General features: G+C 50.3%; 1 protein-coding gene across 1 annotated transcript; it reads left to right on the plus strand.

The window, feature by feature from the left end:
* The first annotated feature begins 879 nt into the window (after window positions 1–879).
* TBL3 (transducin beta like 3) lies at window positions 880–25,352 on the plus strand. The gene is made up of 22 exons (XM_075899832.1): window positions 880–1,017; window positions 3,471–3,522; window positions 3,657–3,752; window positions 5,680–5,727; window positions 6,294–6,435; window positions 7,224–7,308; window positions 8,368–8,538; window positions 8,865–8,940; window positions 9,078–9,174; window positions 10,882–11,093; window positions 11,847–11,988; window positions 13,016–13,074; window positions 14,568–14,671; window positions 16,334–16,484; window positions 17,873–18,103; window positions 18,996–19,066; window positions 20,732–20,888; window positions 21,306–21,364; window positions 21,881–21,984; window positions 23,626–23,697; window positions 24,315–24,473; window positions 25,097–25,352. Exons 1-22 carry the CDS (start codon window positions 971–973, stop codon window positions 25,210–25,212), a joined length of 2,451 nt encoding a protein of 816 aa, XP_075755947.1. The 5' UTR covers window positions 880–970; the 3' UTR covers window positions 25,213–25,352.

Below are 25,352 nucleotides of genomic sequence, written 5' to 3' on the forward strand. Positions count from 1 at the left end.
CAGGGATGGGAATCTTTTTTGGGTTGGGGGTCACAAGTGAGAAGGAAAAAACTCTAAAAGACCCCCCAAGGGTCACTGATGTGACACCAACTGAGACACCTCACTCCCCTGGTGCCCCAGCCTCACAGGGGAGGTGAAAGGAAGGGGGAGGGGGCACAGGTTGAGGGCTTCCCATAGACCAGGTTTTCTTTTCTGGGGTTCTGGAGTTACTGGATTTTATGGACCTCCTTCGGCTCTGGGGTAGGGACAAAAGTGGGGTACATTGTGCAACACAGGGCTGCCAGCAAGTAGGATAGAGATGGGGTACGGGATCTGGGAGGGAGCTGGGGTGCAGAAGCAGGCTGGGAGTAGGGGGCCTGGCCAGGTGGAGGGAGCAGGAGCAAGGGAGGGTGTTGGCGGGGGAGGGAAGTGAGGGCATTGGGGGGGGGTCTAGGCACGAGGAGGTACCCTGCCCCCTTGCAGCAATGGCTGCAGCCGCACTGCCCTGGCTGCCCCAGAGGGAGGCCTGCAGCCACGCAGTCCAGGGCCAGCCCCAAAGGCCATTGTGCATGGAGGGGGTGGCCGAGCGGAGCCCGTCACCGTGTTTTCGGGCCTCCCGAGGGGGGGGGGGAGGCCCCAGCAGCCCCATTGCTCGGCCCGGCAGCACGTGGGCGCTGCTCTGATTGGGGAGAACGATCCGGGGGGGGGGGGGGATGATATTCCAGCTGCCCCTCCCCCCTCCCGACGCGGGGCTGCGGCCTCGTTCCGCCCCAGAGGCGGCGGCTGCAGCGCAGCGCAGAGCGCGGCCCCCGGCACGCGCCGCCCTCTCTTAAGATGGGGGGGGGGGGGGGTCTGTGCCGGCGCCCCGCCCGTACTAAGTATGGCGGCCGGGAGGGCGTGACGTCATGCAGGAGCGCCGGAAGTGAGGCGTTCTCCGCCCTGGGCTTCCGGCGCCGGAACCGCACGTGCGTGCTCCCCGCGCCGCGGAAACATGGCGGCCCCCCGCGCCGGTAGCGCCGCCCTGCGCTTCAAGTCCAAGTGAGCGGGGGGGGGGCTGAGAGGCCGGAGGGGCTGGGGGGGGGCTGAGAGGCGGTGGCGAAGGGGGGGGCTGAGAGGCCGGAGGAGCTGGGGGAGGCTGAGAGGCGGTGGCGAAGGGGGGGCTGAGAGGCCGGAGGAGCTGGGGGAGGCTGAGAGGCGGTGGCGAAGGGGGGGGCTGAGAGGCCGGAGGAGCTGGGGGAGGCTGAGAGGCGGTGGCGAAGGGGGGGGCTGAGAGGCTGGAGGAGCTGGGGGGGCTGAGAGGCCGGAGGAGCTGGGGGGGGCTGAGAGGCGGTGGCGAAGGGGGGGGCTGAGAGGCTGGAGGAGCTGGGGGGGCTGAGAGGCCGGAGGAGCTGGGGGGGGCTGAGAGGCGGTGGCGAAGGGGGGGGCTGAGAGGCTGGAGGAGCTGGGGGGGCTGAGAGGCAGTGGCGAAGGGGGGGGCTGAGAGGCTGGAGGAGCTGGGGGGGCTGAGAGGCGGTGGCGAAGGGGGGGGCTGAGAGGCTGGAGGAGCTGGGGGGGCTGAGAGGCGGTGGCGAAGGGGGGGCTGAGAGGCTGGGGGGGGTTGAGAGGTGGTGGCGAAGGGGGGGCTGAGAGGCAGTGGCGAAGGGGGGGGGGCTGAGAGGCTGGAGGAGCTGGGGGGGCTGAGAGGCTGGAGGAGCTGGGGGGGCTGAGAGGCAGTGGCGAAGGGGGGGGCTGAGAGGCTGGAGGAGCTGGGGGGGCTGAGAGGCAGTGGCGAAGGGGGGTTGCTGTTCACTCTGTTCGCTTTGTTCTGTTGCACACGATTCCTTCTGGTCTGTAGCCACCCTGTGTGTGTGCCTCAGTTTCCCTGGGCACTGCACCGGTGCCCCGCTGGGGATGGGGGTTTTGGGGGTGACTCTCACTGAGGGGGAGGCTGCCCCATCTTAGCACCAACACAACGATAGTGCCGGCTCTCTTGTAACCTGCACCTAGGCGGGGGGAGCAACCAGGTGGCACCTTTTTGCCTGGGAAGCTGGACACGAGAGGAGGTGGGGCTGCCTGCAGGGCTGGGACCAGTTGCTGGGTGCGTGAGTGGGTCTCGTTTGGCTTAGGAGGGGCCCAGGCTCTGGGTGCCCCTCTCCCCAAGATGGATCATACAGGCTGCTCCTGGTTCCTGTGCTTACCAGTCTGTTCTATGCTGTATCCCTGTGAACCTTCTAGTCTACCTGCTGGCCGAGAGTTACATCTGGCTGCAGATGGGGATTCAGAACTTAGTGACTCCCCCACACTTCGTGACAGAGACCTCAGAAGCCAAAGGGACTGGGTGCTGAGAGCCCCACAGAGAGCTATAGGGTTCCTGGAGGATAGGATGTGGGCAGGGGGCCGAAAGGGCCAGTAGGGATCCTTTGTAGCTCAGAGGTTCAGAAAGTGTTTGAGGGGTGGCATGGGGGGAGTGTGTTTTGTCTGTGTTGTCCCATTAAGAAGGGACATGTTTGTGCCATCACAGTGGGAGCTCGAATATTGTTCTGGTGATATTGAGTGCTGTGGCATGTGCTGCCTGCCGGGAAGGCAGTGTCTCTGCTGTTGTGCAGATGGAACAAGCCTAGTTTCTGTGACACAAGTAGCCTATCAAGTTAGGCAGATACCAGTTGCTTTTCCCTGAACCACAGCTGTCTCATGGTTCTGCTCCCTCCCTTCCTTCCAAGTGCTACCTCCTAGTAGCTATTAAATAATACCCATTGGGAGTGAGGGTTTTACATCTGGCACGTTGGTCTCAGCTCCCTAATGAAAAGTTGGATAGGTTTAATACAGAACGATCCCGTACTGTAGAGAACTGTAGGATTTGTCAAACCCACTTTAGACAGGAACTTACCATCTGTTACATTCTACAGGTTTTTACCAATGTTTATTATCATTCCCGTGGTAACGGGGAGTGAGCAGGTTTTATGCTTGGGCTACTGTTTACATTGCAACATCACAGGTGATCACAGTTCTCTCGCAATGCGGCATGTTTGCTGTGTCAGCCTCTGATGCTTTCAGTGGGATAATGTATCTCTTTTTGAACTGTCAACCGGCACTAGTCCCTGTACACAACAATAAAATAGTTCTGGGTAATACAGAGTAGTTAGTTGTTGGAGTCCTTTGTCTTCACAAGCAGGTATTCGTACAGGAAGCGGGGATTCATACAGGAAAATGTGTTACAGGAATAGATTTGAGCTGTTAAATAGAAGCATTTTGCTGTAATTTAAGTTGTTATATGACTCAGGTAATCCATTTCTTTTTATACACAGAAAGTCTTGGTCCTTTTTTATTTTCTGATTATTTATTTTAACTACAATTTTCTAGTAGGTTTAAATTTGGTTAGACGTGTGTGTATATATATATATATATGTTCCTATATTTGAAAAATCACTTTAAAGTGCTGGTAATGCAAATGGAGTAAACAAATTAGTCTATTTTAACTCTTCCTCAATTTGTGTTCCTTTTTCCCCTTTTAGCTATGCTGTGTCTAGGAAAATTGAACCATTCTACAAAGGAGGAAAAATTCAGGTAATACAAAACCCCAGAGTCTTTTACTGAAATCTTAGGAGTGGAAAGTAAATAACGATATGTTGGTACTAATGCGTAAAAACACATCCGCTCTTTTTGTTGCCATTGACTTTTTCGGGGATTTTTTTTTTCAGATAAGCCAAGATGGAAAACACATGTTTTGTCCCTGTGGGACAAAACTAAATGTAATGGACATAGCAACAGGAGCCCTCGTTCACAGCATCGAACAGGTGAGATGCTACAAAATTCAACTAACAAGTTTTCTAGATTAACTTTTTTCCTATTAATGTGATGTATTGAATTTGATATTTTTAAATGACTTTCAAAGACAATGTTTTACCTTTACTGCTGGGGCTTTCATCTAAATCTATTGAGAGGAAAGTCTGAGAGAGGTGTCTGAATCCAGACAGATACAATATTTATTTGCTATGCCCCGGCTACAGGGAGATTTGAAAACATTTACAAAGTTTAGTTTTGGCTAGGTCTGGAAGTAGCTGCTAAAACAGTTTTGTGCCTTGGTCTAGAAGAGGACCTTTTTTCAGTAGTGCAAAGAAGCAATTCTGAGTTTCCATGAACAAGCTTGGTCTGCACATGGAATGAAAGAAAATGTTTTTTTCCCTGTACTTTTGTACTACATGCAGGGTTTTTTTCCCTTTTCTATGCATCCAAGTGGGACTAGTATAGTCATGGTCCACGATGTAAATCCCTGCTACACCTTGACTACTGCATGCAGGACCAGTCTCTATCCCAAAAAAGATATATTGGAACTGGAAAAGGTGCAGAGAAGGGCAACGAAAATGCTCAGGGGTGGGGAACAGCTTCTATATGAGGAGAGAGGGGTGGGGGGAACCCTGGGACTGTTGAGCTTAGAAAAGAGATGCCTAAGGGGAGGATATGGTAGAGATCTATAAAATCATGACTGGATAGAGGAAGTGAATAGGGAAGGGTTATTTGCCTCCTTCACATAACACAAGAACCAAGGCTTCCCAGGCAAAACTAATAGGCCAGCGGATTGAAAACCAACAAAGGAGAGTATTACTTCATGCAATGCTCAAGGGATGCTGTGAAGGCCAACAGTATAACTGGGTTCAAGAAAGCATTAGATAAGCTGATGGAGAATAGGTCCATCAATGGCTATTAGCCAAAATGGTCGAGGACACAGCCACATCCTCCACATGTCCCTAAACCTGCAGGAAACTGGGACTGAATGACAGGATGGATCACTCAGACCTTCCTGCCTCATTCCACTCTGAGGCCTGGCCACTGAGCTAGATGGAGTATATGTCTGGCCCAGCATGGTGGTTCATAGGTGCTTGTTTATCGTGGGAAACTGGATTTCGTCTCTAACGCCAGGCCCTCGTGCAATGTGGTGGTGGGATGTGCTTGTGGACATGCCTCCTGGTAGGCTGCAGAGAAATAGTAAGCACGAGAACCTCCTGGTCAGAGTAGGAAACTTGCCTGTGAACCAGGGGTGGGCAATAATTTTTGATGGGGGGTGGGGCACACCAAGATTTTGCTAAGTGGTGAAGGGTCACACTTTTCTAGGGAGTGTGGGGTCTGGGATGGAGGTTGGGTGCAGAGGGGAGCTTGGGTTAGGGCACTGGGGTGCAGGAGAGGGGGTGGGGCCTGAAGGAGTTTGAGTGAAGGGGAGGGTGTTGTGACCGGGGCAGGGTGTTGGGGGGCAGGGCCTTGGAAGGGTATGCGTGCAGGTGAGGTTTCTGGCCTGGGGGAGGAGTGTAAGGGGTGTGTGTGCAGAGTTTGGAAGGGAGGTGTGACCTGGAATGGGGGGGAGCCGAGGGTTTGGGTGGTAACCTGGGGCAGGAGGAGGTGGGGTGGAGTACCACATGCAGGCTCTGGCCAGGAGACGCTTACCTAGGTGGCTTCCAGCCAGCCATCCAGCAGGAGACTCAGGCAGGCTCCCTACTTGCCAGCAGCCCCAGGCCTCTCAAAAGGGCTGGCTGCTCCATGTGGCTCTCGGCACCATGCATCTGGGGGGAGGCTTTGCACACCGCCCAGGCCCCCCGCACAGTCTCTCCGCTCCCATTGGCTGGTGTCCAATGTAGCATGTGTAAGCAATATAAAACCTGCAAAGAGACTAGAATGGTGCAGTATTTAAAAGTATTGCACAGCTGATTTCACTGTCTCTTCTATTTCTAGGATGATCTAGAGGATATTACATCATTTGTTCTTAGCCCTGATGATGAGGTATGTGACACGTTACTTTAGGTTCCTTATTTTCCATCCCACTTTAATAGGTCCCAAAAATAAAAATATGTCAGCACTAGAGAATATGCTGCATAGAATCGTCCTGCACTCGCAAAGGGTGATGGTCTAATTTTTCTCCTAACATTTAATTTCTAGTAGGATTTTCCAGTTATTACAACAGGGCCTTTATTAGCTGTTTGCTGTTATCTGTAACGCCTGCATCTGAAAGACTAGCAGTTGCTTCTAAATGTATGCAGCGGGGGAAGGGGGAGAGGGAGGGACTTTTACCTGTTTATTGTATCACAGCCCAGTGCATTGTGACATACTTACACTTTTATGAGTGTTATTTATATGGCTTTGGTTATTAAAAAAAAATGCTGGGAAATAAATTAGTTTCAGAGTTAGCTTGTTTTGGTAGCTGAAGTTTCCTGGCTTTTGTCAGTCTCTGGGTTTTCTAAATTTCACAATGTACAGGATACATAATGCATCACACAGCATGTGACTGTACTTACAGGCTAACTTATCTCTGTATTTTCTTCTTTTCCCCTGTTGCGTGTTTCTGTTAGATTCTTGTGACGGGAAGCCGGGCGTTGCTGCTAAAGCAGTGGGAATGGAGAGAGAACAAGTGTAGACGTACATGGAAAGCAACACACACGGCACCAGTGGCCACCATGGTCTTTGACTCCACTTCCACCTTGTTGGCCACAGGTACAGTCTGACTTCGGTGTCACAAGATGGGGGAGTCTGTTTTGGTGATGAAATGGCCCAGGTTCTGTGATGTTAGACAGCAACCCCTGCTGTTTGAATGAAGTCAGAAACTTGAGAGCCTCTCAAGACTCTCCTGGTGCAAACTAGCGTCTTATTGCAATAAGTAAAAAAGATTAGTTGAACATTCTACCTGTTGTCAGGTGTACTTAGAGGCAGCTTGTTTAATGGCCTGAGCACAGATCTGGAAACCAGAAAATCCAGCTGAGAAACTGACTTTCTGGTGGGGGGAGGAGAGAGGTTGAGCAAGTCTTTTAACTTTTCTGTGTCTCAAGGTGTCTTCATCGGGGTTCTCTGTAGGCTGTGCGCTTGTGCAGCCGCTCAGAAGAGATTCAGATGTCACCCAGCTGATTAGCAAAGTGCCCACAGCTAGGTTTTGTGTTTCTATTGGTGGTGCGTAGTCACACATGCCTTGGTGCACATAACAAATCTTCCACACATGGATGGAAAAAATCTGCATGTGAATGAGAAAGTTTAGAGTAAACATTGGTCCTCAAGTCTGAGTATGGACAGTAACTGTACCTGTCTGTGGTGAAGATCGGGGAGTTAATACTTACAAAGCCCTCTGAAAATGTAACGTGCAGTATCTTTGGGAACCTGCCTGGTGGTTGTTGTGACCAGCTGTTCTCTCCCATTTTCCCTCTTCTGCTGTTGTAACCTGTGAAACTAGTGTCCCAGCTCTGCTGTGTTGTCCATTTTGGTTAATTCTTTCATGTCCTTTCTTCGTGTAGGTGGCTGTGACAGCACCATTAAGATCTGGGATGTTGTCAAACAGTATTGCACGCATAACCTGAAAGGATCTTCAGGGGTTGTACAGTAAGTCAGGAGAAAATCCTCTTACCCTCCCTTTTCCATTAGGGAAACTAGCAGAGATCATTTTACCAAAACACTGACATTCCACCCAGGTGTTCTGTCTGAAATAAGGAGCAATGACTTGAGGTCCTGGATTTGTGGTCCCAATTCTGTTAGCATGGCAAGCTCGCTCAAGGCTTTTGGCTGCTCAGCATTTGAAGAGAGCAGGGAGAAGCTCCCCATGCTGCAATTCTAGTACATAAAAGCTAAGTCACCAGCAGGCCGCTGATGCAGTCCTCCGCTTGATAATAGCGAGCTTTGTGGTGCCCAGAAAGAGCCAAAGCATATTGCATAAGAATGATAGCCCTGGTATCTTGGCTGAATTCCAACTCTCATAAAGACGTCTCCCTCCCATACTTTCTGCTGGACACAGGAAGTTTCTCTCTGGCCTAAATTATTGTGACGTGTTGGTGTGTACTTTTAAACAGCTGCTGCATGCCAGCGTAGAGGGGGCAGCATTTCAGTGTTGGCTAAAGAGATCGCTGCATGCTGGTTCCATATGAAGTTTATACTGCAGTCTCAGGTGACAGAAGTATTCAAAATACAATGATCATCTTGCTGAATAATTATAATCATTGCTAATTCGTTTGGCACCGTCCCAGTCTGGTCAATAGGGTTATCCTGGGATGACCGAGTAAGAAAAGTATTCAGGGCAAAGGTAATGCAGATCATTGTCCTGAGCAACTCCAAAACTGTTCTCGGTGGCTGATTTGGGATATGCGAAAGGAGGCACCAACCTGGGAGGGAAAGGTAGGGAGAGAGCTGACCTGGCTAAGGAGTTCTACGAACTCAAGTCGAGACACTCCCAATTGATAGTGTATGCACTCTTTAGAGCATTCCTAGAGTGAAGACCAAGGGTACATTTTCCCAGTGGGCAGACTGAGATGAGATTCCACAAAGAAGGTCAGTCATTTGAACCCGGTTCAGCTAATGAGAACAGTCTGTTAAACGCTACATGTTTACGTTCTTGCCGTATTGGTTGGTTTGTGCCTGCATCACGTTGATCTCTCTCTCTCCAAATAGCATTGTCGAGTTCCATCCTGATATCTCCCGCTTGCAACTCTTCTCCTCTTCCATGGACTATAAAATCCGGATCTGGGACCTGAAATCCAGCAAGTGCATCGCCTCTCTCGACGGCCACTACAGTGCAGTCACCTCTCTGGCTTTCACTGCAGATGGGGACACGCTTGTCAGGTAAACTTGCTATGGGCTTATCAGAGCCCAGTTCAGATTCTCCCTCGTGGGGTTTGCTGTTTGAGCGAAGAAAGGGAACGTTGAGGCTCAGTTGGGGCTCCAAGGGGGAGAGAGGTTGAGGGTCTGGGTTTTACTTAATGTGCCTCAGTGTCCCCAAGTGTAAATTGGAGATAATACTGCCCTGCCCCACAGGGTCGCATGTGGCTTTGTTCGTCATGCATCTGACCGAGAGAGAGGTTGACTAGCCACACTCCGTGTCTGACTTGGCTGTGAGATTCTTGCCTAGAAGGTGCTGGCAGTGACTTTCTTTATAACCTTTGTTGCAGTGCCGGTCGTGATAAAATCTGTATGGTATGGGACCTGAAAACAAGAGAAGCCAAGAGGACAGTTCCTATATATGAGGTGAGATTGCTTCACTGGCAGTGTGTGACCTCTAGTCAGGAGAAAAAGGACCTGCTTGTGATTCCAAGTGGTTTCTCGGGCTGTTAAAATCTCCTTACCTTTCATTTAGCCTCATGGTTTGTCAATGTCTCTGGCAGAGTGTGGAGGCTGCAGTATTGTTACCGGAGGGTGGAGATTTCTCACACGTAGGTGTGAAGAAACAAGGGCTTCACTTTCTCACAGCTGGCAGCAAAGGTGAGTGACCCCTCTGGAATGTCCTGTCATTGCTCTCCAAGGAGTAAACGATACTTTGTGGCCAGCCGTTGTCAGGGCTCAGCTCCCTTCCCATTGCCCTGTGTCTGTTGACGGAGCCCATCTTAGGGACGGGCGAGCTGGGTGGTCGCCTGGGGCCACCATTTTCAAGGAGCTGCTGACAGAGCCGGTCTCAGGGGCGGACTCTGACTGCATTTTGGCCCGACCTCCTGAATCCTCCCCCCAGGTTTCCCTGGTTACTCCCTGACACATTTTTGTCAAGTGTTTTTTTTTTTTTTTTTAAAGCCATCTGGCAACCCTACAGGTGAGCCAGGCAGTCGCCCAGGGCCGCCAGTTGGTTAGCACCGGCCCTATCTGAAAGCCAGGTCCAGTTCAGTGAGCCTGTTCTGCCACTTGAAATATTTAAAACTACGCTTTCCCTCTTCCCCATCCCTGCTCAGCTATTAAAGTCCCCAGTGCCAGGATGGCGAGTGGAGGATGAAAGCCTGCTCAGGTTGCATGGTCTAGAGCAGTGTTTCCCAATTTTATTTGTCCACGGAACCCTTTTAAACTTGAAAGAATTTTGCGGAACCCTTAATAACAGTCTTATGTATGGAGCTGAAAAAGTAGACCCCAAATAAGTAAGGATAATAATAAACTTTGTTCGACGTGGTGCTAGTCTATTCGTATTCCGTCACCCACACGATCCACGCTGTCTGAGAGTGAGTACGGGGATTTACGGTGGTATATAACAGGCGATCGTATCACTAACTGTGCAGCGCTGACTAGTGGTGATATCCCCACTCTCTGGCGAAGCTGGCATTACACAGGGACACTTATCGCAGCAAACACAAATTAAAATTATTTTCAATAAAATTCATCAATGCTTCAATATTAATTTTTTTTTAAATAATAAAATGTTATTGCAATGGAATTTTCTCGCGGAACCTTTATTTTCACTTTGCAGAACCCCACTGGTCCAGAGTTAATTTAGAAAACACTTTGGCTACATCTACATTGCAGGCTTCTTGCTCAAGAGCATGTCCACACCTCAAAGCACACCGCCAAAGCAATGTGCTTTTGCGCAAGAGAGTGTCCACACTGCATGGATGCTCTTGCACAAGAAAGCTCTGATGGCCATTCTGAGAATGTTCTTGCACAAGAAACCCCTCTGGAGCGTTCACACTTGCTTTTTTGCACAAGAACTCTTGCGCACAAGGGAGTTATGCCTCGTAAAAGGAGGTTTTCCTAAGATGGAAAAAGCCTTCTGTTCTGCTGTTTTCCTGTTGATTTCCTTGCGCAAAAGCGCATTTGAGGTGTGGACGTTCCACAAGTTTTTGCGCAAAAACCTTGCAGTGTAGACGTAGCCTTTCTGTCTTCAGAGTTACATTGACATGAGAACTGCACCGATTTAAATGAAATTGACTTTTAAACCAATGCAAACCCCTCTGTGGACACTTCAATTGCAGTGGCTTGCTTTAGTCTCGCTTTCATCTGTTCCTAATCAATTTTAGCTAACCTGAAATAAGTCTGGCTTAGATCAAAGTCAGAGGGTCAAGTCAGGCTTTCACAGCCAATCAGTTTAAATCACACCCTTGGCTCACCCAGTCCAGCTGTCTCCTAAAGTCAAGGCTGGAGTTTAAACAGATACGCCTCCAAGGACCTTTCTGAACATATTGTGTGGGTAACACTGTGCATCCTGTGCATTAGGGATCCTGCGCATATGGGAAGCTGCCACAGCTGCTTGCGTGTACACCCAGATTGTGCCCTACCGACGGGTGGACACCGAGGAGGAAGAAGGGGGCAGCGTGCGCAGTCTGACACATTGCATGCTCGTGCCGGAGAAAAATGAGATCGCGGCTGTGACAGCTGAGCATAATATCCTCTTCTACGACGCCCAGACACTTCAACTCAGAAAGCAGGTACCGCGTACAAGCCGCATTGCCCCTTCTCTTCCCCACCCAGCCCTTCTCTTCCCCACCCATGCCTGGGACAGTGTGTCCAATGGCCTTTTCCCCCAGCTGTTGCTGCCCTTTTCTCCTTGCTACTCAGATCCATTTCCAATGCGCAGAGTGCAGGTTTCTTTGGGGGAGCTTTGCATTGCACTGGGTTGGAGCCCAGGCAGGAGGAACCCAAGACCTGGCATAAGCAGCTATTTCTTCTTAAAGACACAAAACAGACAAAAAGGCAGTGAGGGGCAGATCATCAAGGAATGCTCCACGTCCTTAAATATCTACAGCCACGTCTACAGTAGACCTGGCAGCTCAGTTTAAGGCACACAATTCCAGCTGTGTAGAATATGTAGCTGGAGTCAGCTTCCCTTAAGCAGAGCTTGGCAGCTTCCCCACAGAGGGAGGCTGACAGGAGCAAAAGGAGGAGTACTCAACACCGGCAAGAGGTGGTGGGGCCTCTGAATTTGATTTAGGGAGTCTTAACTAGACTTGCTAAATTGAACTCCGGAAGATGGATTGCAGGAGGAGCGATCTTCCTTTTATCGTAGACAAGGCCTGTGTGTTTAATGGAGACTGTGCTATGGCGGATGGCTTTTAAGCATGGCATCAAGCGAAAGATCAACAGGAATGCACATCAGTGCAGTGCCACCGGCCATGGTGTCTGTCATTTGGCGTCTCTCGCCAGCATGTTTCTTGCCCATTAAGCTGTTCCGTTGCCTTCAGTTTGCAGGTTACAACGATGAGGTTCTGGATGTGCGGTTCCTGGGCCTGGCTGACTCTCACATTGTGGTGGCTACTAACAGCCCTCAGTTGAAAGTGTTTGAGCTGGCAACGTCGCACTGCCAGATCCTGTACGGCCACACAGGTGCGCAGGGGTCTAGCGGCTCTGTGGTGGGCAGGGAGGGGTCTGTGTGGCTATCCCCGGGAACTGGCTTCTCTCCTCCCACGACTCGTCTGTGTGCAGGCCGCTCTAGGTCTCTGGAGCAGGAGGGCGTCGTGGGCTCTGCAGGGGTGGGCATGGACGCTCCTGCTGCTGTCCCCGTTTTGCATAAAGAGACGCCTTTATTGTCCAGGGTTGCTGGCTTAGCATCTTTTGCCAGCTCTGGAATCCCCTGATGTTCTAGCTAGGAGGTGGGGAGCAATGGCCAACGCTGAGTGTTAGGGCACTTTGGTTAAACCCCCCAGGTCTGCAAACTTAGCCATGCCTTACCAGCAAACGGCAGAGCCCACAACGTACGGGTGTGGTTTTAAGCCCCACACAGCTTCCCTCCCCCATGGGGCAGTGGGTGCTGCATTACTCCATGCGTTCCTGTTGTCTAAATAAAACATGGCGCCGATGCCTCTCGTGTGTGGGAGGTGCGCCGATAAACATCCACCACGCTCCTTGTCCTTCAGAGCCCTTCCTAGAACGCCCCTTTTGTTGCACGCCCATCACAGCATCTTGGCAGCGGTTGCCCTGGCGGGGTGCTGGGACTGCTGCGAAACATGCTGACTGGTATTGCCAATGTTCCCGTGCTGCCCCACCTGTCTGCGTATGTCTGCTGTCTCGGGTTTTATATTTGACCCGGCTCTGAAGAGCTTACAGTCTGGGTTCCCTGTCAGCTGGGTGCGCGGGCAGCCGCTCAGGAGAGATTCCAAGGCCACACCACTGAGTAGCAGAGCGCCCCCAGCTAGGTTTGTGTTTCTCCTGGTGGTGCACATCCACACACGCCTCAGTGCACATAACAAATTTATTCTGCACGTGACTGGAAAAGATTAGAGGGAATATTACTTCAACTAATTTTTTTGTTCTCTTTGAACCTTGCCTTGCACAAAAGGATTTTGGTCCATGTCTAGGGCTTTTAAGTTCTACAGCGTTACAAACAATTAATTGCTGCCGTCTTTCCTTTCAGAAACGGTTCTTGCCTTGGACGTCTTCAGGAAGGGCTTGATGTTTGCCAGCTGTGCTAAGGTAAGATGATAATTCTGTCCCTGGATGCTTACAGTGATTTTTATTGTTGTGGGCAGTTTTCTTGCTCCTCATCAATTTTGGAAAGGGCCTTTGTACTGAGGGGAACTTCTGTCCGTCCTACCTCTGACACAAAGTTGTTAAACTCCTTTGAAGCCCTATGTCCTTATTCCTATCAATTTTTACTATTGTCCTTCAAAAACAGTGTTCTTATATGGGCTGGTTTTATTACACTGGCCCAACAGGAACTTCCAGCTGTTTTATCTTCCTAAAATCTTCCTAGTTGTGCCGTTCTTAGTAAGAGTGTCTCTCCAGCATGTGAGCTCGGAGCTGTTCAATGCTGCAAAGGTGGCTGGAGCAGTATGTAGCCTAGATGTTCAGAGACAAGTGGCAGGCTGTCCCAGCAGGCTCAAAAAATAAAGCAACTCACGTACATTTTCGCCTTCCATTTAAATGAATTTGTCTAGCTTAGTTTGTAGGGAAGGAGCTTTAGGTTGAATATTAGAGAATACTATAGAATAAGGCTTCACCCTCTATATAAAACATGGTACGCCCACATCTTGAATCCTGCATACAGATGTAGTTGCCTCATCTCAAAAAAGATACACTGCCATTGGAAAAGGTTCAGAAAAGGACAACAAAAATGATGAGGGGTTTGGAACAGGTGCCGTATGAAGAGAGATTAAAAAGACTGGGACTTTTCAGCTTAGAAAAGAGGTGACTAAGCGGGGATATGATAGAGGTCTATAAAATCATGAGTGGTGTGGGAAAAGTTATTTACATATTCCCACAATATAAGAACTAGGGGTCACCAAATGAAATTAATAGGCAGCAGGTTGAAAACAAACTAAAGGAAGTTTTTCTTCACTCAGTGCACCGTCAACCTGTGGAACTCCTTGCCAGAGGATGTGGTGAAGGCTAGGACTTGAACAGGGTTCAAAAAAGAGCTAGATAGGTACATGGAAGTTAAGTCCATCAATGGCTATTAGCCCAAATGGGTAGGAATGGTGTCCCTAGCTTCTCTTTGTCTAGAAATGGGTGACAGGGGAGGGATCGCATGAAGATTACCAGTTGCGTTCCCTCCCTCTGGGGCAACTGGTATTGGCCACTGTTGGCAGACATTGGGCTAGGTGGACTTTGGTCTGACCCAGTCTGGCCCTTCTTATGTTTTCATGTTATGTTCTTAAGACAATTTCCTAACTCTAAGAAAAGCTGAGCACCAGAACTGGTTGCTAGGGAGGCTGGGGATGCTCTTCCAAGATTTGTAAGCACAGGAGGGTGAGTGTAAGTAACCTCTTATGCACAGAATCCTAGAGAGGGAGGGTTTGTTGCTTGGGCTGCTAAGCTGGAATCCCTCCTTGCACAGCTACCCCCGTCTGTCTGTACCAGGCGATGATCGTGCAGTGACTCCAGGCATAGATACTACCACATGCATTAGCTGTTGGAATGCTAATCGGTTCACTTGTCAGCAAACTATAGCCTCTTTCCTCTTGCAGGACAGAAGCCTCCGGGTTTGGCGGATGGATAAAGCAGGCGAGGTGACCTGCGTGGCCGAGGGATTGGGTCATGCCCATGGCGTGGGCGCGCTCTCTTGCTCAAGGTAACGGAGGCATCTTTCCTCTTGTGTGTGGTTACTGTCCACAGGGATGAAACCACAGTCTGTGTAAGCCAATCTGCTGCGGTGTCGCAGGCCAATCAGGGTGAGCACGTTGACTGGTCTACTACGTAGTTGAGAGTTTGTCCGTTCAAGAACACCTCCTAACCGGTAAGAGCTGGGAGCACCACATGCGGGAGGCAGCTGCCTCTTCTCCAAACTTAAAGCAAGGTCAGGGTTTGGTGGGGCCAGGACAATGGGATGTGCCTGGAATGGGTTGGTTGTGCTTCTCATCAAACCATACAGAAAATAGACAGTCACTGGCAGGCTGGCCCTGTCCGCCCCCTTCCTTCCCGGTTCGGGACTTCCCCAGTCCTGACCCTTCCACCGCCCCCCTACCTGCCCCCGGGGCTCGGGGCACTTGGGAGAGTGGTGGAGCTGAAGTGCCTCTTTTCCTCCCCTCCTTCTCCCCCATTCATACGGAGACATTGCTGACTGTTCCCTATTGTCTGGGAGTGAGGAGGAAGCGCGCAGTTTGCTGCATTCCTCACTCTGGTTGGGGCACACAGGAGGCCAATGAACCTGGACCTGCCTCAGCTGGGAGACCTGCACCTTTCCCCCAACTGTGCCTGCAGGAGCTGCAGCGGCCATGGGGAGGCGCTTCTCCTTTGACCCCAAGCTGTTGTGGGGAGAGAGGGCTGGGGTTGTCCTCTCTGCCTGGGGCAGCCTGAACCCCTCCTCCTCAACCCCACCCCAGAGCCATGATTCACATGAAGCCTGGACTTTTTTCTTTTTTAAATTAAGGACCCAAGCAACGCTGGGTCGATCTTCTAGTAGGATGTGTCTAGACTACAGGGATTTTTTTGAGAAAAGGGGGCCTTTTTTCGAAAAATCTGTACCTGCATCTAGATGTCAGCCACGTTCTTTCGAAAGTAAATCGAAAGAACGCGGCAGCTTTTTTACTGCAGAAAATCTCGTTTTATGAGGAAGAACCCCTGTTTTTCGAAAGAGAGCATCCAGACTGCCTGGGTGCTGTCTTTCGAAAAAGCGGTTTGCTTTTTCGAAAGTACTGGTTGTCGTCTAGACGCTCTTTTTTTTCGACAGTATCTTTCAAAAGAGGCTTGCAGTCTAGATGTAGCTATAATGTTGAAAGAGACATTTTTGTCCCACCCTGTTGCCTTACCACCCCCAACTCTTGTGTTTGCGCGTCTCCTCTGTGTCCACCTGGCTCAAGTCCGTGCAGAACAAAAAGCTCTAGGAACCTTGGTCCATATGGCTCTGGATTACGTTGCAGTGAATCAGAGAGGGACGGATTGGGACGGCAGAGAGAATACAACTTGTTAGGACATCTCTCCAGGTCTTCTCCTTTCTTCACGTTCACTCCGTTTTGCAGTTCAGTTTTCGTATTGGAAAGCTGCAGTGTATTAGATGATCTTGGGCCAGAGGCGTCCCGGTGCCTGTACTGGGGGCTGTCGTCAGGGTTCAAGTGAAATGAACTAAAACTTTTCAAAATCCCGAGACAGGCAGCTGTTTGAAATCCCAGCTGAGTGTGCAGGATGAGGCTGGTGACAGAAAAGCCCCCTTCTCTGTGCAGGTGAAGTGGTGGGTTTGCTTTATTGCATTTGACATTTTTCCTCTTCATATCTCTCTCCCCGCTCCTGCTTCCAGAATGAAAGAGAGCTTTGTAGTCACCAGCAGCCAAGACTGTACGATCAAAGTCTGGAATCTCCCAGAGTCCCTCACTGCCAAAGCAAAAGCAGGCTTGATCGCCAGCCCTGAAACACTCCATGCCCACGTGACTGAGAGGGGTCACGACAAGGTAAAATGTCAGCGGGCTTGAAAAGTTTTTCTCTCTGGAAGATGAGGCAGTTCTTGCGCTCTGTGTTCTGAGTGCCTTCGGCAGCCTAAGAAGCACATCAGAACGGCCATATTAGGTCAGACCAACGGTCCATCCAGCCCAGTGTCCTGTCATCTGACAGTGGCCAATGCCAGGTGCCCCAGAGGGAGTGAACAGAACAGGGAATTGTCAAGTGATCACCATCCTGGCTAGTAGCCATTGATGGATCTAACCTCCATGCGTTTATCTAGCTTTTTTTTGAACCCTGTTAAAGTCCCGGCCTTCACAACATCCCCTGGCAAGGAGTTCCACAGGTTGACTGTGCGTTGCATGAAGAAATACTTCCTTAAGTTTGTTTTAAACCCTGCTACTTATTCATTTCATTTGGGGACCCCTAGTTCTTGTGTTATGGGAACAAGTAAATAACTTTTCCTTATTCTCTTTCTCCATGCCAGTCATGATTTTATAGACCTCTCTCCTAGCCCTCCTTAGTCTCCTCTTTTTCTAAGCTGAAAAGTTCCAGTCTTTTGAATCTCTCTTCATAATTCCTAATAATTTTTGTTGCCTTTTTTTCTGAACTTTTTCCAATGTTAAGATCTTTCTTGAGATGAGGTGACCATATCTTCATGCACTATTCAAGATGTGGGCCATGGATTTATCGAGGCAATAAGATATTCTCTGTCCCTTTTTTAATGATTCCTAATACTCTGTTTGCTTTTTTTGACTGCTGCGGCACATTGAGTGAAGGTTTTCAGAGAACTATCCACAATGACTCCAAGATCTCTCTCTTGAGCCAGGCCTGGTTCAGGGTTCTGTGCATTACGGACAACGTGACTGATGAAATAATTTCCACTAATATCAGACAAGGAAAATCAGCGATTTATTTGTGAAGTGGAGGCCAGAGAAATCCCCCTGAAGCTATTTGTTTCTTTCTCCACATAAATCATTTCCCAAGACAGAGCATGTTTTTTTCTCCCCCTCCCCCCCTCTTTCTCTGTGGCTTTCGTTCCCATATTTTAGTTGTCCTCTTTGAATCTCAGATCAGTACGAGAAACAGGTGCCTGTATGAGACTGATGGAGATAGCGGGGCTTGACTTGGGGGCACCTATCTAAAAGCATAGAACAGCTGCCCAAAAGGAAACATTTTTATATCCTGGAGAGATCACTTCATGGGAAGATGTTTTATTTAGTTTCTAGTTGAGCTGTAACAGAATAGAGCATGCCAAGTGTGCTAGCTGTAAAAGAGAGAGAGTCCCAGGAACAATGAATCTTGAGGTCTCAGAATGAGCTTAGCCAGAACATGTATCTCTCTCCTCAGCCCTGGGCTAAAGAATTTCACTGCTTTGCTCCTTTTGTGTGACTTTCTCTAGGATATAAACAGTGTGGCAGTGTCTCCAAATGACAAACTGATCGCCACCGGCTCGCAGGACCGCACGGCCAAGCTGTGGTCCTGCCCTGATTGCTCTCTGATGGGCGTCTTCTCGGGACACAAGCGTGGGATCTGGTGCGTGCAGTTTTCTCCCGTGGATCAGGTCCTGGCCACCTCCTCCGCAGATGGCACCGTGAAGCTGTGGGGTCTTCATGACTTCAGCTGTTTGAAGGTAATGGGAATTCAAACTCCTGGATCCTCTGCAAATGCTTGAAGGTGGCAGAGGTTTTCCAGGGCTGCTCCAAAGAGACCTGGCTTGGTCAGACTAGTGGAAATGGAGCCATCAGAAGGGAAAAGTTGTTCAGGCCTGAATTTGTTCTCCATCGGGACCTGAGATGTGCACAGACAGGAAACTCCGTAGCAGGACTCTTGTTGCCTCCTTCCTTCTCTGGCTAGCCCAGGAGCAATGTGGGCTGGTTGCAGGGGGTGGTTGTAGTCCATCCTTGGAAAGAAAGCTGGATTGACAGGACACAGCCAGGACCTTGAAGGACATAGGCATAGAATAGAGCAGTTTGACTCTGGGTCTTCAACAGAGACCTCATTTCGGTCGGTCTCCTTATTCTGAGGAGGAGGTAGACCCTACATTGCAGCTGCCTTGTTGTGTGTTCCTACTTTTAGATCACTTAGCAGCCCCAGTGCCACCATCCGCCTGTGACTATTCCGCAGGGATGAGATCTCACTTGTATCTTAATGTTTGCAAGACACATTAAGCGGGCAAATCAACTTTTCAGCCGCTGACAGATCCAGTTAATGTAAATGTCCGTCGTGCTGTGCGGGATTTAACCTTGGATCGCAGGTGCACGCTTTTAAAAAGTAGCCCTGGGATGCGTCCTTCCTTCCCCCGGCTCTCCCCTACCCTGCACCTTGCCAGGGATATGACCTACCTGCCTGGAGCTTTCTCTAGCAGCTTTAGTTCTCTTGAAAGAAGGTGCCATTTCAAACCGTCACGTAGCCCCAAACCGCACAGCAGGGTCTCCCCCATGCTCTGGCCTAGCAGACATGCGTTTCACCGCAAGGGTGACTCTTAATATTGTTACTTTTTGTGCTCTCCTCCCCCCCGCCAGACTTTTGAAGGCCACGATGCCTCAGTGCTGAAGATGGCTTTTGTGAGCCGCGGGACACAGCTGCTTACGAGGTATGGCCTTTCCCTGGGCGAGGCTGGGCCAGGGCCGTGAACTGGAGAGCAGAGGCTTGAGCGGGAGGTGGTTGTTGATTTGCAAATCCCCTTTCCCAGGCTGAGAGGTGGGCTTGGCAGATGGGACTCTGGCGAGAGAGGGGGGCACATTCGGCTCTGGAGTAAGCAGGTGGCGCTCCACTGAAGTCGGTGGTGGGAGGGGCCTGTTTACCTGGGCACTGGATTAGGCCCAGAATGTCCTCAAGCTAGCAACCAGAGGGGTCAGCACCAGGCCCCCTGACTGTCCCCCTTTCCCAGAAGCAGACTAAGTTTGCCCCCTTGCTGATGGGAAATGCTGGGTTTCCGCTGAGCTGTCTGCAGTGACGGGTCTGCTTCTACCTGTCCTCCAGTCTAACACCTGTGCCGCCCTGCCCCAGTGTCGCGTCCCCCCAACCTGCTGGAGTGGGAGCGATACCCTGTAGCTGGGGAGTTTCACCTATCGTAGCTGGCAGAGCAAGAATCCATCAGCCAAAGGGAACGGAGGCAGAACCCTGCAGGAAAGGAGGTTCTGCCTTTTCTGGCTATAAACAGAAATAAAACCCGAATGAATGACCTTCGCCCCATCCACGCAGAGTGCAGTGGAGAGAGCCAATGAATTGCATAAGCAGGAAGATGTAAGTTGCGGTTTAAAAGTTTCAGTTCAGAGAGGAAAGATGGTTCAGCATAGGGATGTGGGGGGGGAGCAGGAGCCAGTGCTGGGAGGAGCCGGCTTAAAAGCCGGTCCCCCCCCCCCAGCTCTGTCTCCACAGGGGGCAGGGGACGTAGAGGTGTAGCAGGGGACTGGGTGCAAGACGGGACTCAGCTGTTCCAGCTCACGCCTGGCCTCCCACCCACTTTGCTTCAGCCTTTTAAATATATGAAGACTGTAGCAGCTCTTAATACATCTAAAAGGCAGAGCTGCAGCGGTGTTAGGTCCAAGGGCCAGGAGCTAACCCCACTGTGGCTCTGCAGTTTCCCCCCTTATCGACTAACCGATGGAAATTGCATCAACTAGTCAATTAGTTGATTAAACACAATTTAACATCCCTAGTTCAGGAGCTAACATGCTAACCTGGGGCTTGGGAGACACCAGTTTGGTTCTTGCCTCTGCTACCAACTTCCTGTGTGTCCTTGGGCAGATCACGTACTCTGTACCTCAGCTCCCTATCTCTACAATGGGTATAACAGCACTGCCTTGCCTCCCAGGGGTGCAGAGAGGGTACATACATTCAGATGCTGAGTGCCTCGGTACTGCCACGTGACTTGCCAAATTAGAAAGAATACAATAAGGGGGTGTTCGCAGCGTCCTTTGGTTTAGTTTGAAATGAGCTTTAATGTGGCAGATTCCTGAGACGCTGTGAGATACTGCCGCTTTCACCAAGCGCTCTCTTCTGATAGGAGAGCAGAGCGAGATTGATCACCACGGTCCTAGCACTTCTGAAGCAGAAGCCCCTGTAGCAGCTACTGCTCTAGCAAACTAGCCATGTTACTCTGCAAATGTCAATAATTTTGTGAGCCAACTAGCCACACTCAACCAGCCAAATAGCCACATATGTTGGCTAATGGTGAGCATGTTGGACACTGTGGGTCTAGTGTCTGTTTCAATCCAGGGGTTTATGGTTGGTTTCTCTTTCCCCTTGCCAAAAGCGGTTCAGACGGGCTCTTGAAACTTTGGACGATTAAAACCAACGAGTGTGTGAAAACGTTAGACGGTCACGAAGATAAAGTGTGGGGTCTCCACTGTAACAAACAGGATGACCTGGTCGTGACAGCATCCAGCGATTCCTGCATCATCCTGTGGAAGGTATTGGACATGGTCCTCCTTCACTTTGCTTTAAGAATGGGGGGGAAGTGAGGTCTAGTGGTCAGAGTCCAGGACTGGGAACCAGGCTGCCTGCCTTCTGCTCTCCTCATCCTCCCCATCTGTAAAATGGGGATACGCAGAGACTGATTCTGAGGCTCCAGAACAGCACTGGACACGTCTCTTGAAAGGCAGGGGCAGGAAATGCCCGGGGCAGCCTGCCAATATATTGTGAGCGCCAACAATGGCTTGGAAGGGCTTGGTCCGTGGTGCTGCGGATAATTTGGGGAGCAGCTACATTCCGCATTTGACACCCCCATAAAGATCTTTCTGGGGAATGCAGGCTCCTGCTGAAATGACAGGCAGGAAATCAAACGCCGTCTCAGCGGGATTGACAGCAGCTGTTGTGATCTGTTAAAGGATGTCACTGAAATTGAACTGGAAGAGGAGCAAGCTAAGCAAGAGGAGCAGATTATGAAGTGAGTAGCCCTGACAATACTTTGGAGAATGCATTGTCTGCTTTACCGCGTGCCAGCCTCGTGAAACTGCTCTAAAGCCTTCCCATTCCTCCTTATTCGGTCAGCAAATTTTCTGTGTGTCTGTCCCGTAATATCTCTTAGTCTCTCTCTCTCTACTGCTGTAGGTTACTTTGGCTTCCCATTGTCTTCGTATAATAACCATTAACTTGGAAGACCATTAACTTGGAAGTCCATGAACGTCAGGGTTCTGTACTGCTGAGAGAGGCCAAGTCAGACCCCCAAAACTTACTCCTCATTCTTTTTCATCTGTGTCAGCCAAACACAGAGTAACTCAGGAAACCCTTCACCATAATGCCAGGCTAATTATCAACACGCTAAGGGCATGGACAAGCCTGCTTTGAAAAACTTCTTGGCACTGGATCTGTATGCATTGTTACTAGTGAATTTGCTGCAGAATGTTTTGTTCTCTCAAGCAAATGAACCTCTGACAGCCTCTTCTTCCTGACTGCGTTACAGAGACCAAGAGCTTTCCAACCTGCTCCATGAGAAAAAATACCTGAAAGCGTTAGGGCTGGCAATCTCTTTGGATCGGCCACACACAGTGCTGACCGTGATCAAAGGTAGGTGTCCACTGTCCGGCAGTTTGCTTCCTGGTATATTCCAAATCGTGCCCTGCTGTCAGGTGACAGACAGAAACCTGGAGTCCGGGAGCAAGCTAAGTGAGAACAGCAGGGTATGAAGCCCACCTCCATTTTCCGATTGGCAATCACCAATGCTCCACTGCATTGTGCCCACCAGCAACTGTTCCCTCTGATCTCAGCACACGCACGTGTCAGGAGAGGTCCGAGCATGGCGGATGTTAAACACTGCGCTGTGCAGACCTCGGTGGCTTCTCTGAGCGTCATGCACAGTGGCTGATTGTCCAAGAGCAGCGGGCCTTTGAGTTAGCATACAGGGCAGCTTTTGTCACTACAGCCAACAGCCTGAAACCAGACTCATGACTCAGGTTAATTGTTACCTTGCAGCATTTAAAAATGGCTCATGGCAATTACTCCACAAACAGCTCTTCACAGCACCCCAGCTCAGGTTGCTGAGCAGGTGTTCCCTGAGGTCACATCCAGGCTTAGAGTTTGGCAGAGAAACTAGGCCTAACGTTTGTGGGGAGGGGGGGTTCATTGGTGATGAGTAGGGCCCTACAAAAATCACAGCCGTGAAAAACACGTCACAAACCGTGAAATCTGTGCTCTGTGAAATCTGGTCTTGTGTACCTTGTACTACTCAGTTTTCTCAGGGCCAACCAGCATTTCTCGTACAGGGGGTCCTGGTTGAAAAGAGGATTGGGGAGGGTCACACAGTTATTGTTAGGTGTGTCACGGTGTTGCCACGCTTATTTCTGTGCTGCCTTCAGAACTAGATGGCCACATGCCCGGCTCTGAAGGCAGCGCGGCACTAGCAGAAGTACGGGAGACAACAATTTTCTTCAACTGGGTCACGAGAAAAAGTTGGAAAACCGTTGCGCTAAAGCATCTCTGATAAAGGGTTGTCAGAATTTAACATGCACAAAACAGTGCATCTTTCTTTCCCTAGTCCCGTTCTTGGCAACAGCTGACTGACGTGGCTGAAACTTTCCCCCAACGTTCAACTTGGGTCGGCAGTCATCCAGCATGGAAAATGTCAGCCCAAATGATAAAAATTTGGCAAAGTTATAAGCTGCCAAAAATGGAGTCTTATAATGGGAAGCATCAGGCAACCTTAATAACTGATGGTGTTACCAGCCCTGCCTGTAAATAGGCCGGGTGTGATGAGAGGAGAACAGCATACACTTCATTTGTAATAGGCGTAACTCTAGCAACCTTCCCAACACCAGTCATTCTCACTCAGCGTAGTGCAGAGAAACGTCTCTTTCAATGGCTGTTTATCTTAGCATCCTGGGAAGGTGAGTTGTCTGGAAAAGCAGGGGTGAGACTTGACTAATTAAATATGAGAATTAGTTTCTTGCATCATCTTCCCTCCAGGCTATTGAATTAAGTCTCTTTCAGCTACTGACTTGCCCTTAAGCCTTTTAAATTACACCAAGGCTAAAGCTCCCTCCTCTTGACAAGAAGTCAGCGACCCCTTAAGACGTAGCATTGCACACCTGCTGCATATCCCAAATTCTGGGATACGTTTTACTTCCAAAATGTGGCTTTTGATTTTAACTTTTTTTATTTTCTAGCAATTAATTGAACCGTTCTTTCCTGTCTCTTCCCTTTCCCCGTTAGCCATCCTTAAGGAAACGGATGGGAAAGAGAACTTGAAAAAGAACCTCCTCAGACTGCGGCAGGATCAGAAAGGTCGGTTGCGCTATTGCTCATACAGCGTAAGAGTGTTTTTGATTAGGAGCCTGTTTTAGAAGGCCTAGAATCTGCCTTATGTTCACTCTTCATCACTGAATCCCACCCTCACCAAGCCCGAAGAGGGCTCGGGGTTATCCTGTCAGTTCAAGGGTCAGCCGTGACGTAGAACCGAGCCTGCTGCAGGCTGGTCTGTGGCCACACAACGACCCTTTGCACATTGGGAGCGTTTTCCATCCCCACGCCCGAGGGGGTGGCTGCATCCTGCCCTATTTTACAGTTGGGGAAATGGAGGCACTTAGGAGTGTAAGTAACTTGCCCGGGTTGGGTCCGGAGCAGAACCAGGGATTTGCATCCCTCTGTCCATAAGGCCGCTTCCCTACATTACTGATCAGTTCTTCACAATCAACCTCTGACGTCACTGACCCCGCAAGGGACTTTAGCTACAGTCACTGTGGCCCCCAAAGTTTGTCACTCGGTCATGCATGGAGCTGGCCTGCCCTGGCCTGCCCTGGCCTGACAGATCCCCTCTGAGCTGGCATCTCTGGTGAGGTGATGTCGCTCTCGAGCCGGCGAGTGACCTGTACCCGCCCCGAGCGACTGGCTTTTCTCCGCAGAGTCAGTGTTGAAGTTCTCTGTGACGTGGAACACGAATTCTCGAAACTGCCACGAGGCTCAGGCTATCCTCGAAACCCTCCTGACGCATGAAGCGCCCGAGTGTCTCCTGCAGTACGAGGGGATTAAATCAGCGGTGGAATCCCTCCTGCCCTACACCGGTGAGTTACGAAGGAGACGGCATCTCAGCAGGGCTAAAATGTTGGCAGGGCTGTCTGCCTGAGCGGCTCAGCCATCCAGAGCTGGTCCTGGGGCACCTCTCCCAGTACCAGCATGTGGCGTTTGATCTCAGCCAGGCCCTGGGTCCAAGGTCTCTGAGCAGCACCTTGCACCCAGAGCGTGTAGACAACAGTACAGTGTTGCCAGCTGAACTGGGCCATTGGTCCTTCCTTCTTCCTATGAAGATGCTCTGTGGAAGGAATAATTGCTTCCTGGCCTCTTATTACAGGTTGGACCTTCCTGGTCTGGCACCCTCGGGACCTGTCCGGGTGCCGGCTGGGGCTGGTGCACTTCCAGCTCTGCTGCCGGATGCCAGCTGGGGCTGACGTGGCTTCCCTGATGCTGGCTGGGGATCTCTGGTCCAGGAATAGTCCATGGTCCTGCCAAACCAAGGATGTTGCCGGACCAGAGTCGCAGTTTAGGGAGGTACAACCGGTGCCAGCACTGAAAAATAATTTTTGAAAGTCTGCGAAGATGAGCCACTCAGTATCTTCTCCTTCCCCGGTCAGCCTGAGTCAGGACAGAGACGAGAACTCGCCCTGATTTTCCTTTCCTCTTTTTGCAGAGCGTCATTTCCAGAGACTGGGACGCCTCTTGCAAGCCTCCATGTTCGTCGATTTCATGTGGCAAAATATGAGGCTAGCAGATGCGCCCGAGCGGGAGGAGGACATGAGCCTGTGACCATGGATGAGCTGCTCTGTCTGCTGAGCTGAGGACACACCCCCTGACTGAGCAGCTGGACGCTGATGTTAGTGGCTCTCGGTACAGTTGGAGGATTTTTATAATGTTCCCAGTTTGATTTTATAAATAAGCGAGTCCAG

The sequence above is a fragment of the Pelodiscus sinensis genome, chromosome 16, assembly GCF_049634645.1.
Source record: "Pelodiscus sinensis isolate JC-2024 chromosome 16, ASM4963464v1, whole genome shotgun sequence".
NCBI lineage: Eukaryota > Metazoa > Chordata > Testudines > Trionychidae > Pelodiscus > Pelodiscus sinensis.

What these genes read in the sequence shown, in the direction of transcription:
- TBL3 (XM_075899832.1), top strand. Translation starts at nt 971, where the DNA reads ATGGCGGCCCCCCGCGCCGGTAGCGCCGCCCTGCGCTTCAAGTCCAA. An exon ending in CACTTCAACTCAGAAAGCAG is followed by an intron (nt 11,094 to 11,846) that starts GTACCGCGTACA and finishes CGTTGCCTTCAG; the next exon opens with TTTGCAGGTTACAACGATGA. An exon ending in ATCCCTCCTGCCCTACACCG is followed by an intron (nt 24,474 to 25,096) that starts GTGAGTTACGAA and finishes CTCTTTTTGCAG; the next exon opens with AGCGTCATTTCCAGAGACTG.